At 40.4% G+C, this 18,712-nt stretch overlaps 1 protein-coding gene across 1 annotated transcript in view; it reads left to right on the forward strand.

The window, feature by feature from the left end:
- The window catches only part of PCSK6 (proprotein convertase subtilisin/kexin type 6), a 241,318-nt gene that overhangs the window by 42,635 nt on the left and 179,971 nt on the right, over positions 1-18,712 (forward strand). The window contains exon 3 of the mRNA XM_045286304.1: positions 10,595-10,699. Coding sequence (XP_045142239.1) covers positions 10,595-10,699 — 105 coding nt within the window. The remainder of the gene's footprint in view (positions 1-10,594; positions 10,700-18,712) is intronic.

The raw sequence follows: 18,712 nt of genomic DNA on the forward strand, positions 1-18,712 counted from the left end.
TTGCTTCTGAGCTTGATGGCCACTTGTTTACCTTCAAGCCTTTAAGATCCCAGTTGCTATACTTTTTGATAGCTGGGCACCATCAGCTTTCTTCACCACATTTGCTTATGCACCCATTTGTCTTCAGTGATACCTTCGACACCTCGTGATCACACAGGCTGATTTGTTCTTCCATGTGGGCTTTGTTGCTTCTGAGCTAGATGGCCGTTTTTAAGACCCCAGACTCTATATCTTTTGATAGCCGGGCACCATCAGCTTTCTTCACCACATTTGCTTATGCACCCATTTTTGTCTTCAGCAATCGTATTGGGAAGGTGAGCACACAATGGTATGATTTTTTGTTCTTTGATATCTGATACCTGATCCCTTCAACACCTCATGATCACACAGGCTAGTCTGCTTCTTTCATGTTGCTTCTGGCATGAATGATAATCTTGATGTCATCCCACAGCTGTCATTTCTTCTGCCATTAGTGTTTAATGCATCAAATCTGTTCTTGAGATGTTCGTGATACTCAGATAGGATAGATGGGATACTCAAGGTTGTATTTGGCTCTCATGGACTTGTTTTAATTTTCTTCAGTTTTAACCTGAGCTTACATATGAGCAAGTGATGGTGTGTTTCACAGTTATTTCTAGCCTGGTTCTAGCTGCTATTATTGAGAATCCCCATCATATCTTTTCACAGATGTAGTCAGTTGGTTTTTGTGTGTTCCTTCTAGAGAAGTCCACGTATGTAGTAGTTGCCTTTTATGTTTTTGAGAAAAATATTTGCAATGAAGAAGTCATTGGCCTTGCAAAATTCTATCATGTGATCTCCAGCTTCATTTCTATCACCAAGACTATATTTTCCAACTACTATTTCTTACTCTGTTCCCAACTTTTACATTATAATAATTAATAGTTATCAATGCATTTTGATCACACACTTGCTCAATTTTACATTGAAGATGTTGGTAGAATTCTTAAATTTCTTTGTTATTGCTTTAATGGTTGGTGCATTAATTTGATTAGTAGTTGTATTGATTGGATTTCTTTCTATGCACATAGATATTGTCCTATCACAGATAGCATTGTACTTCAAGTTAGGTCTGGAAATATCCTTTTTGTAGATGAATACCTTTCCTCTTGATTGTATCATTTCAGGCATAGTAAACTGGGGGGAGGTCAGATGCTCAGGCATTTCCCCCCCTGAGGGTGATCAGTTGCCAGACTGCACTGGGCCTGCTCCCTGCTGCTGGAGACAATGGACTACTTCTCTCTGAAGCTTGGGGCCATTAGCTTGGTTCCTGTCGGAGGGGTTTGCACCCTACTGATAATGGTTCCTATAGAGACCCAGAGACCACCCCGTCATTGCTGTGTAACCTATAGTGCAGCCCCTCCCTGTGACGTGTGTCTCTACCTGTAATTAGTGGCTGGCATGCCCCCCAAAGGTATATAGGCATGTATCAGCAATATAGAGCTCTCGGACCGCTCTGACTCTCTGGCACCCCTCTCTTCCCCCTCTCCCTTGTTCCCTTTTCCTCCTTCCCTTCCCCCTCTCTCCACATGGACCACCAAGCTGGGCTGAGGTGAGCAATGCTACCATGTAACGTGTCTGACTGCATTATTGTAATAGCTCTCATTCTCTCAATGACTTTAATATAATACTTATATATCTCAACCCTACAAGTGTGCATTACTGAACCCAGAAGTAGTATTACTGAACCAGTGAGTTCTAGTAGCGGGTGGGGCTGGCATCCCACTCCCCTTCGTCATTTTAATTTAATACTACAGTAAACCATAAGATTTTCTGATTTAAAATGACCAAGACCAGTCAATGTCAGTTTACTAATGCTTAGAATTTCAATCTTTATTCATTCCCTTTTAATTTTAACAACTTCCAATTTTACTAGCTTCATATTTCATGCATTCCAAGTTCCATCTATTAATTGATGTTTGAAACGGTTTCTCTTTATTTTGAGTCATGCCGCATCAGCCATTGTAGGAGTAAACCTTACTCCGACAGGGTTTAATCTGTCTGTGCCATTAGGGTCTGCTCTACTTTGAGATGGAAGCTCTTCCTCAGTCGTATTTTGAGTACTTAGCAACCTAAGGGGCTCATCTCCTGGCACTCTCTCTGATAGTGTTCTGCTGTGTTCATTCGGTGGTCAGTAACTGACACAGTTTCAAGTCTATCCATAGGGTTTTCAGTAGCTATTTCTTCTGACATGGACAGCCTATGTCTTCTTTGTAGTCTGTTCTTATTCTGGAAGCTCTGCTGAAATCTGTTCCTTTTGGATGACCCTGCTGGTATTTGAATTACTAATGATGTAGCTTTCAACCTTACAACATCACACAAGCCACCATGGTACGACAGTGGAGTGAGAAACTGTATGACAAACTGACCTGTGGTGGAGGAAGAAAAAGGTATACAATAACAGCGTGTGGGCTGGCCCAGGCTTGAGATTTCAAGGAAGGCTTCCTGAAGGTAGTGCTGACTGCGTTGAGTGCTGAAAAAAGAGTTGAGCAAAGGGGATACAGTTGTTTTGTAAAAAGATTTAAATACATAGCTTTGCGGGGGGATCCATTTTTTTTGGGGTACCCCCACGTATTCAAACTACTCTGGTGATTCCAACAGCACAAGACTGTGTTGCAACAATCTAGGTGTTCTGAAGTGCCCCAGGAAGTCCACCTAAGTGGAGGGAATCAATTACCTGCCTGGTATGTTTATGAAACCTGAAAATATACTCACATACATAAGCCCACCCACTGTCATTGAGTCAATTCTGAATCACAGCGATCCTATAGTGCAGAGTGTAATTTTTCTCTTGGTTTATGAGGCTATAAATCTTTATAGGCATAGAAAAGTTCATCTTTCTCTCCGAGAGCAGCTGTGGGTTAGAACTGCTGACTCAGTTGTTAACAGCCTAAGGTGTAAACCACTGCACCACCCAACCTCCTAATATACTTATGAGAGTGCTTTAAAATTTTGTGGAAAAATTAAAGAGGAAGATCAGGAGATTTTTTTTCATGAACTTTTTGAAATTTCCTTGTCTACGTTGTTAGCTGTTGCTGTCAAGTTTGGTCCTTGACTCGTGGCATTGCCATGAACAACAGAACAAAATATTGCCAGATTCTGTGCTATACCCATGACTGGTTGTGGATAAGAACATTGGGATTCATAGTTTTTCATTGGCTGATTTTAGAAGTAGATGACCAAGTCTATCTTAATTTGAAACTCTACTAAAACCTGTTCACCTTAATAGCAATATACAATCCTCTACTAACAGACTTTGGTCAGGAATGAAACCTGTCTCCTATATAGAAGGCAAGATTTCTATCATTGGACTACACACATGCACATATACATATACACGTGTGTGTGGACACACACACATACACACACACACATACACATATAAGGGGCCTTCAGAAAGTTCCACTATCTTTTCATGCCATTTGTCCATGAACTTTCTGAAGCCCTCTGCCCCCACATATATACATATATGCACATACATGCATGCATATGTTAGGGCTTCAAATTTTTTGTGGAAAAATTTAATAAGAATTTTTTATACTTTTTGAATTTTTTAAATATCAAATATTTTTGCATTAATCTCTAAAGTTAAATGTAAATTCATAAGGTGTACTAGTTTTATAAATTTTATTTATTTTTATTGTTGTTAGATGCCATCAAGTCATTTCCAACCTAGAGCTACCTTATGCACAACAGAACAAACAGATCCTGATCCTGTGCTGGAGATACCAACATTCAGGAGGGATGAACTCAAGTTGATGTTTGGATCTCCTGAATTCATTTTAATTTTTGTTAGCTTCCACATAAGATTACGTATAAGCAGTTGATGGTCTGTTCCACATTCAGCCCCTAGTCTGATTTTAGCTGCTGATATTGAGTTTCTCCATTGTTTTTTCCTACCGTTGTAATCAATTAGGTTTCTGTGTACTCTATTTGGAGAAGTCCACATGTATTGTTGCTATTTGTGTTGTTGAAACAAGATATTCCTTATGAACAAGTCGTTGGTCTTAAAAATTTCTATCTTATGATCCAGCTTTGTTTGTATCACCAAGACCATATTTTCCAACTACTGCTCTGGTTTATTTGTTTCCAACTTTTGTATTCCATCCAATCACCAAAGTTATCCATGCATCTTGACTGTATTTTTGGTCACTTTGTGACTGAAGACATTAGTAGAATTTCCCAACTTCTGCATTACTAGCTTTGGCTGTTGGTGCATAAATTTGAATTAAAGTTATATTGATTGAATTTCCTTGAATGGAATAGATATATCACAAACAACATTGTTCTTCAAGATAGACCTTGGGGTGTCCTCTTTGAAGATACATGGAGTCTCTTCCCTGGTGATTGTGTTATTCCAGGCATAGTAAACGATATCATTTTCTGATTCAAAATGGCCAGTACCAGTCAATTTCAGCATACTGGAACCCAGGATATTGATCTTTATGTGTTCCATTTCATTTTGACAATTTTCCTAGGTTCATGCTTTGTGCATTCCAAGATCGAGTTATTAATTGATGTTTGCAGTCTTTTCTTCTCATTTTGAATTGTGACCCATCAGCAAGTGAAGATCCCACAGGCTTTCCTCTGTGCACGTCATTGTGGTCAACTCTACTTTGAGAAGGCAGCTCCTCCGCAGTCATGTTTTCATTTCCTTCCAACTGGAGAGGCCCATCCTCTGATACTGTCTCCCACGATGTTCTGCTTTATTAATTAGGTCCTTGGTATCACACAATATTTTGAAGCGGTCTATAAGGTTTCCAGCAGCTACTCCCTCCAAAGTGGACAGCCAAGTCTTTATTTGTAGTCTGTTCTGAGTCTGGAAACTCGGCTGAAACTTGCTTACTTTGAGTGACGCATTATGTTGTCTATTGGTCAAATTGTGAGGATTTCTGTTTTCAGTAGTAAAGAATGACATTGGCACCCTGTTTGACCTCCTCCAGGATGGCCATGATCTCAGCAGCCAGGTCTGAGCAGAGAGAGGAGAAAATGGAATTTTTTTACAAACTTTATGAAGCTCTCTCGTAAGCACAAACATATGCACACCTATACAAATATGCATCTACACACAAATACATATCTATATGTATGTGCACATCCTCTGTACACATATCTCACACACATACATAAAAGATCATGTGATAGTTATGTTTGTTGTGCCAACCTGGCCAGAACATGTGGAATTAATCAGGTTGCAGTTTAATTGTAGGGCAAAGAGATAAATGGCTCGGCAAGGCCCACCCCCCACCCACACCCCCCTTGCTGTCTGGTGATCTGAGCGTGCTAGAGCATGCTGCTACTTTAGCTAGTTCTCTGCCTCAACCTATAAGCTGCACTAGCTGTGGGCCAGGCCAACACATGGATTGTGTTGCTAGAGCTTGAGGCTCCTTTGACACCTGCTTCGCCACGCTGCTGGTGCTTACATCACTTGAGCTTGAGGCTGGTGGATCTTGTTGCCTTGTATTACTTATGTTCAGATCCTATCTGGGCCTGCTTCCCTAAGCTCCCGATCTACAGACTGTTGGTGATTCACCGTTGCTGCTTGCCTTTCCCAAGAGAGGACTCTGCTGTCTGTTTCCCTGACCTCAGACCCAAAAGCCCACATGAGTTGAAGGACTTCCAGTATATTAACTGTTCCATGGAAGTGAGTTGAACTGAACCCTCTGTTCTGCTGTGTGGACTAATTAGCTGTTATATTCCTTCTTGCTGTATAAACCTATCCTCATATACATATATATGTATATATATGTATATATACACACACATATATATGTACATATATATATATGTAAAATCATAAGGGTCCTGGTTTCGTTTCTCTAGAAAACCCTGCCTAACACAGATCACACGCACACATGTAACAGTATAGATAAAGGTAAATTTAAACATATTGTTTCAAAATCACAAACTTTCATTAAGCAAAAACATCCAAATGTGAAGCTATTGTTTCTTGGTATATTCTCGAGGTAGGTCTGTACACATTTGAAATGATATTTCCATTTTTCTAACCCCTCTGAGGAATTCTGTGCTCATTGATTTATACCATGCCAAAATGACTTGGGCATCCGTAAGGAACCCAAATTACGTTCCCTTTAATTGCTTTTTGAGTGTTGGGGAAAAAAGGAAGTCTAAAGGGACAAGGTCAGGGCTATAGGATTAGTGGGGTTAGATTTGCCAAGAAGATTCTCATAGGACAGCCGTTATTACCATCAAAGAATGAGCAGGTGTATTGTTATGATGGGAAAAATTCCTCAGTACAACATTGCTAGTCTTTTTCCAGCCAATGTGGTTTTCAGTTTTCTTAAAATTTCTTCAAAATAAGCTCCTGTGTTTGCCCTGTGTCCTTTGAGAAAGATTTATCTAGATTACCACTTTGAAATCTCTCTCAGTCACTATAACCTTCTAAGCTGACCTTTATTCTTCAGTCCAGAAGTTCTCTATGAAAGCAACTTTGTGTTTCGTTTTAAAAGTTTCATTGACATAAGGTCCATCATACTTCCATGGTTCAGTTATATTAAAAAGATTTGTACCATCATTACCACAACCAGTTGCAGAACATGTTCTTGCCTCTTGTATTCATTATCAACTTCCAATTCCTGCCGCCTCCTCCCCACCACCCACTCCCATGAACCCAATAAGCCCCTAATCCAGTGCTATTGCTTCACCAATCCAGTCTATGTTTTCATGTACTGGAAAACATACCAAGAAAGCAAGAAAGAGAGAGAGAAAGCACAGAATTCATCAAGTGCTTCACATCCTTCTCACTCTTAGCAGGTAAGGTTGTGTCATCTGCATATCGGAGGTTGTTAATAACTCTTCCTCCAATCCTGATGCTATATTCTTCTTCATATAATTCAGCTTCTCTGATGGTTTGCTCAGCATACAAATTGAAGTGTACACCTTTCCTGATGTTAAAACATTCAGTATTCTCTTGCTCTGTTTGTACAACTGCCTCTTGATCCACATATAGGTTATATGCATGGGCACAATGAAGTGTCCTGGAAATTCCATTCTTCTCAAACTATCCATACCTTGTTATGATTCACACAACTGCATGCCTTGACATAATCAGTAAAATAGAAGTAAACATTTTCCTGGATCCGTCTGACACCACCAATGACATATTTCTTATTCCACATCCTCTTCTAAATCCAGCCTCACTCTCTGTCAATGTACTGCTACAACCATTGTTGGATGATCTTAAGCAAAATTTTACTTGTAAGTGAGAACAGTGATAATGTTCTGTAATTTGAGCATTCTGTTGGGTCATTTTTCTTTGGAATGGATACAAAAATGGATGTCTTCCAGTCAGTTAGCCAAGTAGCTGTCTTCTGAATTTCCTGGCATAGATGAGTAAGTGCTTCCAGTGCATCATCAGATTATTCCTATTCTTGAAACCTTGTTTTTTGTTAATGTTTTCAGGGCAGTTTGAACTTCTTTCTTTGGCGCCTTTGGCTCTTGTTCATATGCTACTTCCTGAAATGGTTGAATATCAACCAGTTCTTTTTGGTACAGTGACTCTGTGTATTCTTTCTATCTTTTTTTTTTTGATGCTTCCTGCATCAAGAATCTTTCAATATATACACTCTAGGCATGAATTTTTTCTTGAATTCTTTCAGTTTAAGAATTTAGCTGGACTCACTCTCTAATTCACTCACTCTCTCATTCACTCACTCTCACTCTCTCACTCACTCACTCACTCACTCTCATTCACTCTCGCACTTACTCTCTCATTCACTCACACTCACTCACTCACTCTCTAATTCACTCACTGACTCACTCTCACTCTCTAATTCACTCACTTTCATTAAAAAAAAAAAGAATTTAGTATTCTTCCTTTCTGGTTTTCTAACTTGAGGTCATTGCACATTTCATTATAATATTGTACTTTTCGAGCTGACCTCTGAAATTTTCTATTCAGCTCTTTGACTTCATCATTTTTCCCCATTTGCTAAGCTGCTCTATGATGAAGGGCAAGTTTCAGTCTCTTCAACATTCACTTTGATCTTCATTTTAATGACCTTTTGCTTTCTTCATGAGTGATGTTCTTGATGTTCTTCCACAACTCATCAGATCTTTGGTCATTAATGTTCAAGGCAACAAATCTGTTCTTAAGATGTTCTTGAAATTCAGGTGGGATAGACTCACTTTCATATTTTGGCTCTAGTACACTTGTTTTCATTTTCTTCAATTTTATCCTCAACTTACATATGAACAATTGATAATCTCTTTTTCAGTCAGGCCCTAGCCTGGATTTAGCTGTTGATAGTATGCTTCTCCATCGTCTCTTCCTACAGATTTAGTTAAATGTGATTTTTGTCTTTTCCATCTGGGGAAGTCCATCTCTACAGTCACTGTTTGGTTTGTTCAAAAAAGTTATTTGCGATGAACACGCCCTTGGTCTTGCAAAGTTCTGTCATGTGATCTCCAACTTGGTTTCTATTACCAAGACCATATTTTCCAACTACTGCCCCTTACTCTTTGTTTCCAACTTTTGCATTCTAATTGCCAGTGATTATCAATGCATCTTGAATGCATGTTTGATCAATTTCTGATTGAAGGTGTTGGTAGGATTGTTCAGTTTCTTCACCGCTAGCTTGTGGTTGGTACATAGATTTGAATAATATTTGTGTTGATTGGATTTCCTTGAATATGGATAGATATAACCGTATCACAGACAGCATTGTACTTCAAGATAGATCTTGAAATATCCTTTTTAGCAACGAATGCAATGCCATTCATCTTGATTATGCCATTTCTAGTATAGTAAACCATATGATTTTCTGATTCAGAATGACCCATACCAGTCCACTGCAGCTCACACATGCCCAAGATATCAATCTTTATGCATTCCATTTCATTTTTGATGACTTCCAATCTTCCTAGATTCGTAGTAAGTCCAAGTTCTGATGATTTTTATAGTTGTTTCGTCTTACCTTGAGCTGTGACCCAGCATCAGTAAAGATCCTGAAGGCTCAGTCACCTCCGAGTGCCTTCCCACCCCCGGGGCCCACCCTGCAGCACCATCTCCAACAGCGTTTTACTTCCTTTCATTAGGCCTTCAGCAGTTGACTGTATTTGCACAGTGTGCATAGGGTTTGCAGGGCTGCTTCCTCCAATTGGGCAGCCAATTTCTCCTTCATAATCTGTTCACAATCTGAAAACTCTGCTGAAACCTGTTCACTTTGGGTGACCCTGCTGACATTTAAAACACCAGTGACATAGTTTCCAGCATCACAGCTACACACAAGCCAGCGCAATAAGACAAACTGACAGATAAGACAAGTAGTGGTCAATTGTAAAAATAATAAACACACACCATATATATAAAATCAGCAGCTTGACAAGCAAAGATGATATACTGTGAGAACAGCTTGGGAGAATTTATAATATTCAGTCCATTTTTAGGGATTTGGAAAACCTGGCTTAAAAAAAAAGTCTGCCAAGTAGTTATTCTCAACACACAGTGAAGATTAACATAAGAAGCAGGCTTTCTGAAAAAGATGTCTCACTATTCAATAGTCAGGACATACCATACCATGGGATGGTGATGCCTGGGCCTTTGGGAGGGCCTCAGAGGGCCAGCTGGCCAGCAGATTAGGGGGTAGACATTACTTTCCCCTGGTTCTGTCTTCAGGCTGAAGTCTGTTCTGACAAATTGTCCCTGGCAGGAAATTGGGACACCCAGGGGGTTTAATGGTCTCATCTAACCTTTTCACAATCCCCAAGCAGATGGCTCAGAGTGTTTTCTTTGGCTCCCTTGTTGGACTTGAGAGCAAGTGTTCATTCTGAGATATTTCAGTCTATCCTTGAGATAGTTTGTTTATAAAGGATGATTTTTATGTAGTCCTAACTTGACACTAACTGAGCTATTTCAAGGATGTTTGTCCCTAAATGAATATTAATTCATGTGTTAAATATGGCTAACACAGCATAGGAAAAACCCAAAAAACTTAAATGTCATCATCTTACCTTGAGGTACAGTGGTCTGTATGCTTCATTTGGAATGTGACATAGTGTTGTTTCTCCAAGAAGGACTATCAAAATGCACCTTCATGTTCATGAACACGGGATATGTGCTGAAGATAAACTTGTGGGGTGTATGATGGAGGATGTATGTCCTTTGGGCTACATTTTTATGAGTGTGGGATTTGTGAAGCAGTTTGTATTGTTAATTGTTATTAAGTCACTCGGATTCATAATGACCCTGTGCACAGCAGGAGTCCATTGTTGTAGCCACTCTGTTCTAGAGAGCCCTTCAAGCCAAAGGGCTCCTTTCCCAGCACTAGCGCTCCAACATTTTGTTGAAAATCACAACGTTGTCGTTGGTTACATTTTCGAAGGGCTAACCAGGACTTTTCCCCGAATCTGTTGTATAGTAGATGCTCCACTGAAACCTTCCTATCAAGGATGCCCCGATGATACTTGAAATCTTGGCGGCATATTGAATGAAATATGTGTACTCCAGCATTACAGCAACACAAAGGTCACCACAAGACAATACGTTGACAAACAGGTTGTAAAAACTGTTTTTAGGGTCCTACTAATTGATGATACATTGCTTCTTTTTTTGCAGATTGGAAGCCTGGAAAATTACTACCATTTTTATCACAGCAAAACATTTAAAAGATCAATCTTGAGCAGCAGAGGACCCCATATCTTCCTGAGGATGGACCCACAGGTATAGATGATCACTTCTGGGAAGGGGGCTTCCCGAAGGGTTGGAGTGCTACTACTCTTTCTGGTTATGTGGTTCTAAAAGTGACTGCATCTGGATTTCAACATAACTATGTGACCAGCAGTTTTCCAAATCAACTTTGAATATTACCATGAATTTAAAAACTTGGACAGTAAATATAACTTTTTTTCCCTTGAAAATTCCTATGTTTTTTGAGGTGAAAATAAATGTAAATTGAAAAGAGGCTTACATTGTAAGTTCCAAAATAATTTACATTTAAACCAATTGCAGTTGAGTTGATTCTGATTCAAGGCAATCCCATGTGTGTTAAATTAAAACTGTCCTCCATAGATTTTTTCAATGGCTGATGTTTTTGAAGTGGCTAAGCCAGTTGTTTGGTGAACTTGAACTCCAACCTTTGGTTAGCAGCTGAGCACATGAACTGTTTCCCACCTTAGGACTCCAGTTCATATTTATCCAGCTGTTTAGAAAAGGAGCACTAGTGGCATAGTGGTTAAGTGCTGGGCGATAATCTGAAAGGTTGCAGTTCAAAACTGCAAGAAACTTTCCATTCCCATAAACAGTTACAGCTTTGGAAACTCACAGGAGTAGTTCTACCAGGTCCTATAGGATTGCTATGAATCCACATAGACTCAATGGCAGTGGTTTGTTGTTGTTTTTTAAGGGCTCGGGGGAATGGGGTGGTGGTGCATATTTGACCTCCTCTTTCTTCCCTGTTACCCTATTACATCAAGGCAGAGGTCAGACATCCTCCATCCTCCATCCTTCTTTATCTATTGTGACACTAATCCCCATGCTTCTCCCATGGCAGTCAGTACTCCTATGCTGAGTACCATAACTCAGTGTAATGGCCACACAGAACTCACAGATAATACTCACAATTAAGGAAGGTTTATTAGAAAATTAGCAGGATACACAAGGCAGGATCAGGAAATATCAAGTCATTGGTTTACAGGAACACCTCTCCTCTGCCAGTGGCCAAGTCTTTCTCTGGTCCTCAGACTCTCAGCCACTTGATCCCTTCGCTTTTGCCTCCATGGACCAGGAAGCTAACCTGCTGCTCTCCCTCACTGTTCTTTTATTTTGTCTCATGGTCTCCTTGCCTGGCTCCTCTACTTAACTTCCATGTCTCCATGTCACAGCCTTTGATGCTTCTGGTCTCAGCCTCTGCCACTTCAGACAGAGATCTTGAATATACTCCACTGGTGGCTCTTCTTCCACTGGTGCTGGGATGTATTTCTGAGATGGCTTTTATACACAGAGGAGTGGCTCTGAGGAAGGTGTGGTTCTGGTCTTTCAACAGACCATGCATACCCCGAATGAAACAAAGGGTGTTGACTTCGTTCACACCCTGCATTAAGGTGGATACTCAATACCTCTGACCTTAATCCTGTAACAGAGAACTCCCTCCAAAAATGGGACTATAACTACAGGTACAGAGGTATAATCTAAAATATGTCACAAAAGGAATTATGGCTAGAAGGGCCATATTAATTGACAATAATATTTCAATGGTTAATTACACTTCCTATCTGTATAGTTTTGAGATTAGTTTTTGATAAACATTGGTCAAAAGATACCTAGTAAGATTCAAAATCCAGAGAGCCTTTGATGAATTCATTCAGCAAGTGTCTTTGCAGTGTCTGCTATGTATCAGGCTCTGTTCCCAGCAATGATTGTGCTTATGGAGCTTCTGTTTTCATGGAATGAGCAGCACGGTAGACAGAAAATGAAACAATACATTGAACAATATGCAGTGTATCAGAGGGTTACTAGAACTACGAGAAGATGAGAAAAATAGTTTGTCACTGGGTACTGTACCATATTCTTTTGGGCATCACTCTTTAGGTTCAGATTTGAAGCACTTGGAGCTCATTTGTCTGAATGGGCTGTGTGACTAGATAGTCATAGCCTGCATATGTTGCTAAACTTGTTTTAGAGATGGTTAGATGGATGAATATCTGAGTAGATGAATGGATGGATATGTGTGTGTGTGTGTGTGTGTGTGTGTGTAGATGGATAAATAGATGATGAGTTGTGTGTGTGTGTATAGATGAATGAGTAGATAAATGAGTAGGCAAAATTTATATTTAAGATACAGATGAAGTATAATGAATAGAAATATTTAGATAAATATCACTAAAGGACTGCTAGATACTGTGAAATTGGGTACATTAACATGTTACCGTATATACTCGAGTATAAGCCAACCCGAATATCAGCCGAAGCACCTAATTTTACCGCAAAATCTACATAAAAATGTGCTGAAAAACTTGGCTTATACATGAGTATATACAGTAGCTCACCTAATGCGATGTGGTGCTGTAATTATGTCTACTTGCCTTCATACTGTGGAACTTGAAGGAATGTTTTAGCCAATGGATAAATACAGCCTTTCCTCTAGGAAGCAAAGCCAGGGTGTCAGTTGCTTATTCCCTAGGATGAATAGGGCACTTGGAGACTGCAAGTTAAGTTGATTGCATGTAACAAAAATAAAACAGATCAAGTCAGGGACTCAGGGAAGGGAGTATAAGACCCTGATCAAAAAGGAGGTAGAATCAGAATATTTCATCTGTGTTTTGTCTAGCAACCGCTCCTGTTTTTAAAGGTATGTAACTGATGACTCTTCCAAAATGTTTAAAAGCCTTCCGCCCTGTAGCATATGTTGCTGTTGTTGTTAGGAGCCATCAAGTCGGCTCTAATCTATAGTGACTACACGACAGCGTGAAACATTGCATCATCCTGCCTCATCCTCACAGATGTTCTTGTGCCTGAGCCCGCTGTGGCCTTTCAACTCGTTGAGGGGCCTTCTTTTTCGCCACCCTTCCACTTTAGCAAACATGGCGCCCTTCTCCAGGGACTGGTTTCTCCTGACAATATGTCCAAAGACAAAGTCTTGCCATCCTTGTCCCTAAGGATCACTGGCCTTACTTGTTCCAACACAGATCAGTTTGTGCTTTTTGAAACTCCTTGGTACTTTCAATATTCTCTTCCAGCACCACCATTCAAATAAAATATTCTTCTATGGTCTTCCTTATTCAATGTCTATGTTCGACTGGGTTGACTAGGGAGACAAATCCAGAGACACTCATATATGTCTAAGAGCTTTATATCAAAGAACAGTTGTATATGGAGAAAACATTTCAGGCCAGGCCAGTCCAGATTAAGTTCATAAGTCGGACATTAGCCAATATGTCCAATACTAGACCATAAATTCCTCTATAGAGTCGTGCAACAAATGCAATGATGCCAAATGCAGGAAATTCATAGGCCAGTGGGTGGAAAGTTCTTTGGATCCAATGGCAGTGGACGCATCTCCAAGGCTCTGGCTGCCATCATTTTGGCTTCATGTGGCTTGTCAACAGGAAGGTGAAGCAGAAAGTGTGTGTCTTGCCTCCAGGGAGAAAGAGAGGAAGTTCCCAGAATGCTCATGAGAAGGCCACTCCCAACAAGAGGCATCATCAGGCTGTGACCTGATTGACAGGCTAAACTCCACCCCTTCACTTTATTTATCAAGTTGACATGAAATTATGTAACTACCACAGTGTTCAACTTTCACGTGCACATGATGCAATAGAGAATACCATGGCTTGAGTCAGGCACACCGTAGTCTTCAAGGTAACATCCTAGCTCTTCAGTACTATGATGAGGTCTTGTGCAGCAGATTTACTTGATACAGTACATCTTTTGATCTCTCGACTACTGCTTCCATGAATACTGATAGTGGCTCCGAGTAAGACAAAATCCCTTACAACGTCAACCTTTGCTCCATTTATAATGTTACCTCTTGGTCCAGTTGTGAGAATTTCAGTCTTCCTTACATTGAATTGTAATCCATGCTGAAGACCACAATCCTTGATCTTCATCAGCCAGTGTTCCAAGTCTTCTTCACTTTATCAGCAAGCAAAGTTGTGTCATCTGCATACTTCTCGTTGTTAATAAGCTTTCCTCCAATCCTGATGCCACACTCTTTTTCATACAATCCAGCTTCTCTGATGATTTGCTCGGCATACAGATTGAACAAGTATGATGAGAGGACACACCCTTGATGCACACTTTTCCTGATTTTAAGCCATGCAATATTATCTTGTTCTGTTCCCACAACTGCCTCTTGATCCAGATACACGTTCCAGTTGAGCACAATGAAGTGTTCTGGAACTCCCATTCTTCTGAAGGTTATGCACAGTTTAGTATGGTCCGCACAGTTGAATGCCTTTCCACAGTCAGTGGAACACAAGTAACCATCTTTCTGGTAGTCTCTGCCTTCGTCCAAGATGCACCTGACATCAGCAATGATATCCCGTGTTCCATGCCCTCTTCTGAATCCAACCCAAACTTCTGGCAGTTTCCTGTCAATTTACTGCAACTATTGTTGGATGATCTTAAGCAAAATTTTATTTGTATGCTATAGCAATGATATCGTATCGTTTGAGCATTCTTTTGAGTCACCTTTCTTTGGAATGGACACAAATATGAATCTCTTCCAGTCAGTTAGCCAAGTAGCGTTCTTCCAAATTTCCTGGCATAGACAAGTGAGTGCTTCCAGTGCTTCTTTGGCTTATTGAAACATTTCAATTGGAATTCCATCAATTCCTGGAATCTCGTTTTTGGCTAATGCTTTCAGTGCAGTTTGAACTTCTTCTTTCAGCACCACTGATTCTTGCTCCTATGCTATCTCCTAAAATGGCGGAATGTTGACTAGTTCTTTTGGGTACAATGACTCGGTGTATTCTTTCCATCTTCTTTTGATGCTTCCTGCATCATTCAATATTTTGCCCAGAGAATCTTTCAATATTGCAACTTTAAGCTTGAAATTTTTCTTGAGTTCTTTCAGATATGCAAAGGGTGTTCTTCCCTTTTGGTTTTCTAAGACTAGATCCTTGGACATTTTGTTTTAATGTATGTTTTTGTCTTCTTGAGCTGCCCTTTGAACTTTCTATTCAATTCTTTGACTTCATCCTTTCTTCCATTTGCTTTAGCTACTCTATGATTAAGAGCAAGCCTCAGAGTTTCTCTGACATCCAATTTGATCTTTCTTGTCTTTTTAATGATCTTTTGCTTTCTGCATGAATGATGATCATGATGTCCTCCCACAACTCATCAGGTCTTCTGTCATTAGTGTTTAAGGCAGATAATATGTTCTTGAGATATTCTGTTTTTCCTACAGTTTTATTGGCACATAATTCACATAAGATACAATTGAATAGTTCAGTCGTTCAATCACACCAAGGGGGTTGTACAATGACCACATCTATCTAGAGCCCTCCATAGTCACATCACCTTCAAGCTAAGCTGTGCAATCATTATCGGTTCTAGTGCTCTCTCCCTCCTACTGCCCTCGCTGTTGACTCCCCAAATCCTCTTCCTTCCCCATTGCCCATGCCCCACCTCTGCATTCCTGACAACACCTTGCAATAGTTATTATCATCATACATCCATTCCTCCTGTGATTCAGAGCTGAGAAACTGAACAAAAAACGATGCAAGACAAATCGCACTAAGGTGGCAAGATCCTATTAGTATAAAAGCAAAAATACAAATGATGCGTAAGAGGTAGAAGACCCCCATCAATATTCGAAAAGCCAGAGAAGAAATTTCTGTCATCTTACATCTAAGAGATAAACTTTCAACCAGTACTAATCCAGGTCTTGTTGATAGGGAAGACATCTGGCCTGGTATCGTCCAGTTTGATCCCGCATAATCAGGATTACAATAGTCTTTGCCTGATAATAAGGCTATTTGGGACTCTTGCCTTGGCTAGAGTGCATTTGCCAGCAGGTTGGGCTGACTAGATACTCTGTAGATGGGTTTTGGGCTCCCATTGTCCTCCATAGCCTTCCACAAATTGGGTGTTCATAATTTTAGCTCTGATACTTTTCACCTTATTAAAATTTTGTAATTGTCATATTTGCTTCACACTAGCTGGTATGCTTCTTCTATGTGGATTTATTTGGCTCCTTGGTTAGATGGCTGCTTGTACAAACCTTTAAAACCCCAGACACGATTTCTTTTTTTTTTCCCCCAGACACTATTTCGATTGACAGCAGGCACCATCTGCCTTCTTCACCACACTTTGCCGTAGCACCATTATTTTCAGTGATCATTTAAGGAAGTTGAGTATTGAGCAGGGCAATGATGTAAGAACTAAATGTTCTGAAGTTGGAGCTAGGATTTAGTGCAAGCCCAGAACTCATTCCTGGATCTATGCTTTTACAAAAATGTGCTTTAACTTGGAAATTAATACATATGTCATATCATTCCATATTCCATCCTGTCAAACATAATTGTACAGTTTCTGCCATAATCAGTCTCTAGACATACGGTTCCTTCCTGGAATTTTTGAGGTCATGTCCTCCTTATATCCCCAACCCCTCCATCTTGCCCCTCCCCTCAAACCCTTGTTATGTTTCTTTTCCTATAGGCTCAATGTCCCTGGATTTCATTCACTGAAAAACCTAGAAACAAGTAACACAACTTCGAGGATGACCCCCAATGGCGGTGCACCTCTGAGACACACCCTATTATACACAGCATAAGCAAACCCTAGCAGAATGGCGTCACAGGATTGCCGGAGTAGTACGTATCTCGATACTCATACAGGGGGTTGATGTAGCAAATTCTTGTTTGTCTGCCACCCAGCAGGACAGCGCTTGGTCCAGCTGTCTTCTGCTTCCCAGACACCGGGTGGTTTCTGGCCTCATCGTCAGGCTTCAAGTGGGTCTGAGGTAGAGTCCAGTTCCCCCAGTGAGGTCCCCATGTGGGGTCTCCCCAATGCTGCTTTTGGAGCATGTGTGCACCCCAACGATGCAGGATTCACTGTCCCAGTGTTCTACAACACCTGGCCTGGGTTCCCGGGGTACCCCCAAATGCCCTAGGTCAGTTCTGCCCACCCGCTGCACACCTCTAAAGACCTTCCCCACCTAATGATCCCAAGAGCATCCTCAGCCTCTCCTGCTCCCACGTGGCATTCAGCCCCTCCTTCACTCCTCCAAACATACATGCACCTATGTTCCCCTCTCCGGCCCGGCCCCTCCCATCAGAATGCCTCATCCCTCTGTCAGGGCCTCCTCCCTCTCTGGAGACCTCACCCCAGATCCACATGGCTACCATTCAGCAGACAGCATTCTCCATTCTCCCTTGACTAAAAAGGGGGTTATTATAAAACTGATTGTCGTAACAATTCTTTTTGATATGATTGAACTATTAAATTGTATGCTATGTGGATCAGGTGCCAATAAAAATGTAAATAAATAAGTAAAAAGAAAAAGGCTGTTTTGCTTGAGTTACTTTGTTGATTAGCCCTATTCTTGGGAGAACAATCCAAGTGTTCTCACTGTGAACTATGTTGTTGGGTTTTCATCTAAGGAAACTGAAAACATTTGTTTTTACCTTGTTTTATTGCCAAAAATCTGGAAAAGGGTGGGTAATACAGAAGCATCAGCCAATAATTGAAAGGGCTTACCATTTAAAAAATTATTTGTTCTTATACTCCAAGCTGGCTTGTAGTTAGATGTTGCTGGCTGTATCATTCAAAGCCTACATTTTCATATAATAATGTGAGTTTAATCCTTTACTTCCCTTCAATTCTCAGCCAGTCTGGTGATGGAAATAAAGATGTTTAAAGTGGCTCTCAGTGGCTCCTTCTGAGGCAATGGAACCTTCGGTTTGATGCTTCACTTGAGAGACTCCAAATGTAGAAATGAGATCGTGATAACAAGCATCGGAGTGAGCATTATGTTGTGTAACCTGAGAGTTTGCCCCCATAGTTTAATTAAAGCTCAGGTTTCCTTCCAGCAGTGATGAAACATTGAATTAGATCTTTCCACTAACTACAAATGGAATTTTATCTGACATCTGTATGTTATCTGTATGTGAGAGCCTGGGATAGTTAGGTTTTTTGGCACCTGTATTAGTCTAGGTACTTTGGAGAAACAAATCCACAGCAACTCATGTATAAGAGAGAGTTTTATGCAAAGAAAATGTGCATCACGAAAAC

This window comes from Echinops telfairi, unplaced genomic scaffold, assembly GCF_000313985.2.
Source record: "Echinops telfairi isolate 266 unplaced genomic scaffold, ASM31398v2 ScPeMD7_7;HRSCAF=31, whole genome shotgun sequence".
NCBI classification, from domain to species: domain Eukaryota; kingdom Metazoa; phylum Chordata; class Mammalia; order Afrosoricida; family Tenrecidae; genus Echinops; species Echinops telfairi.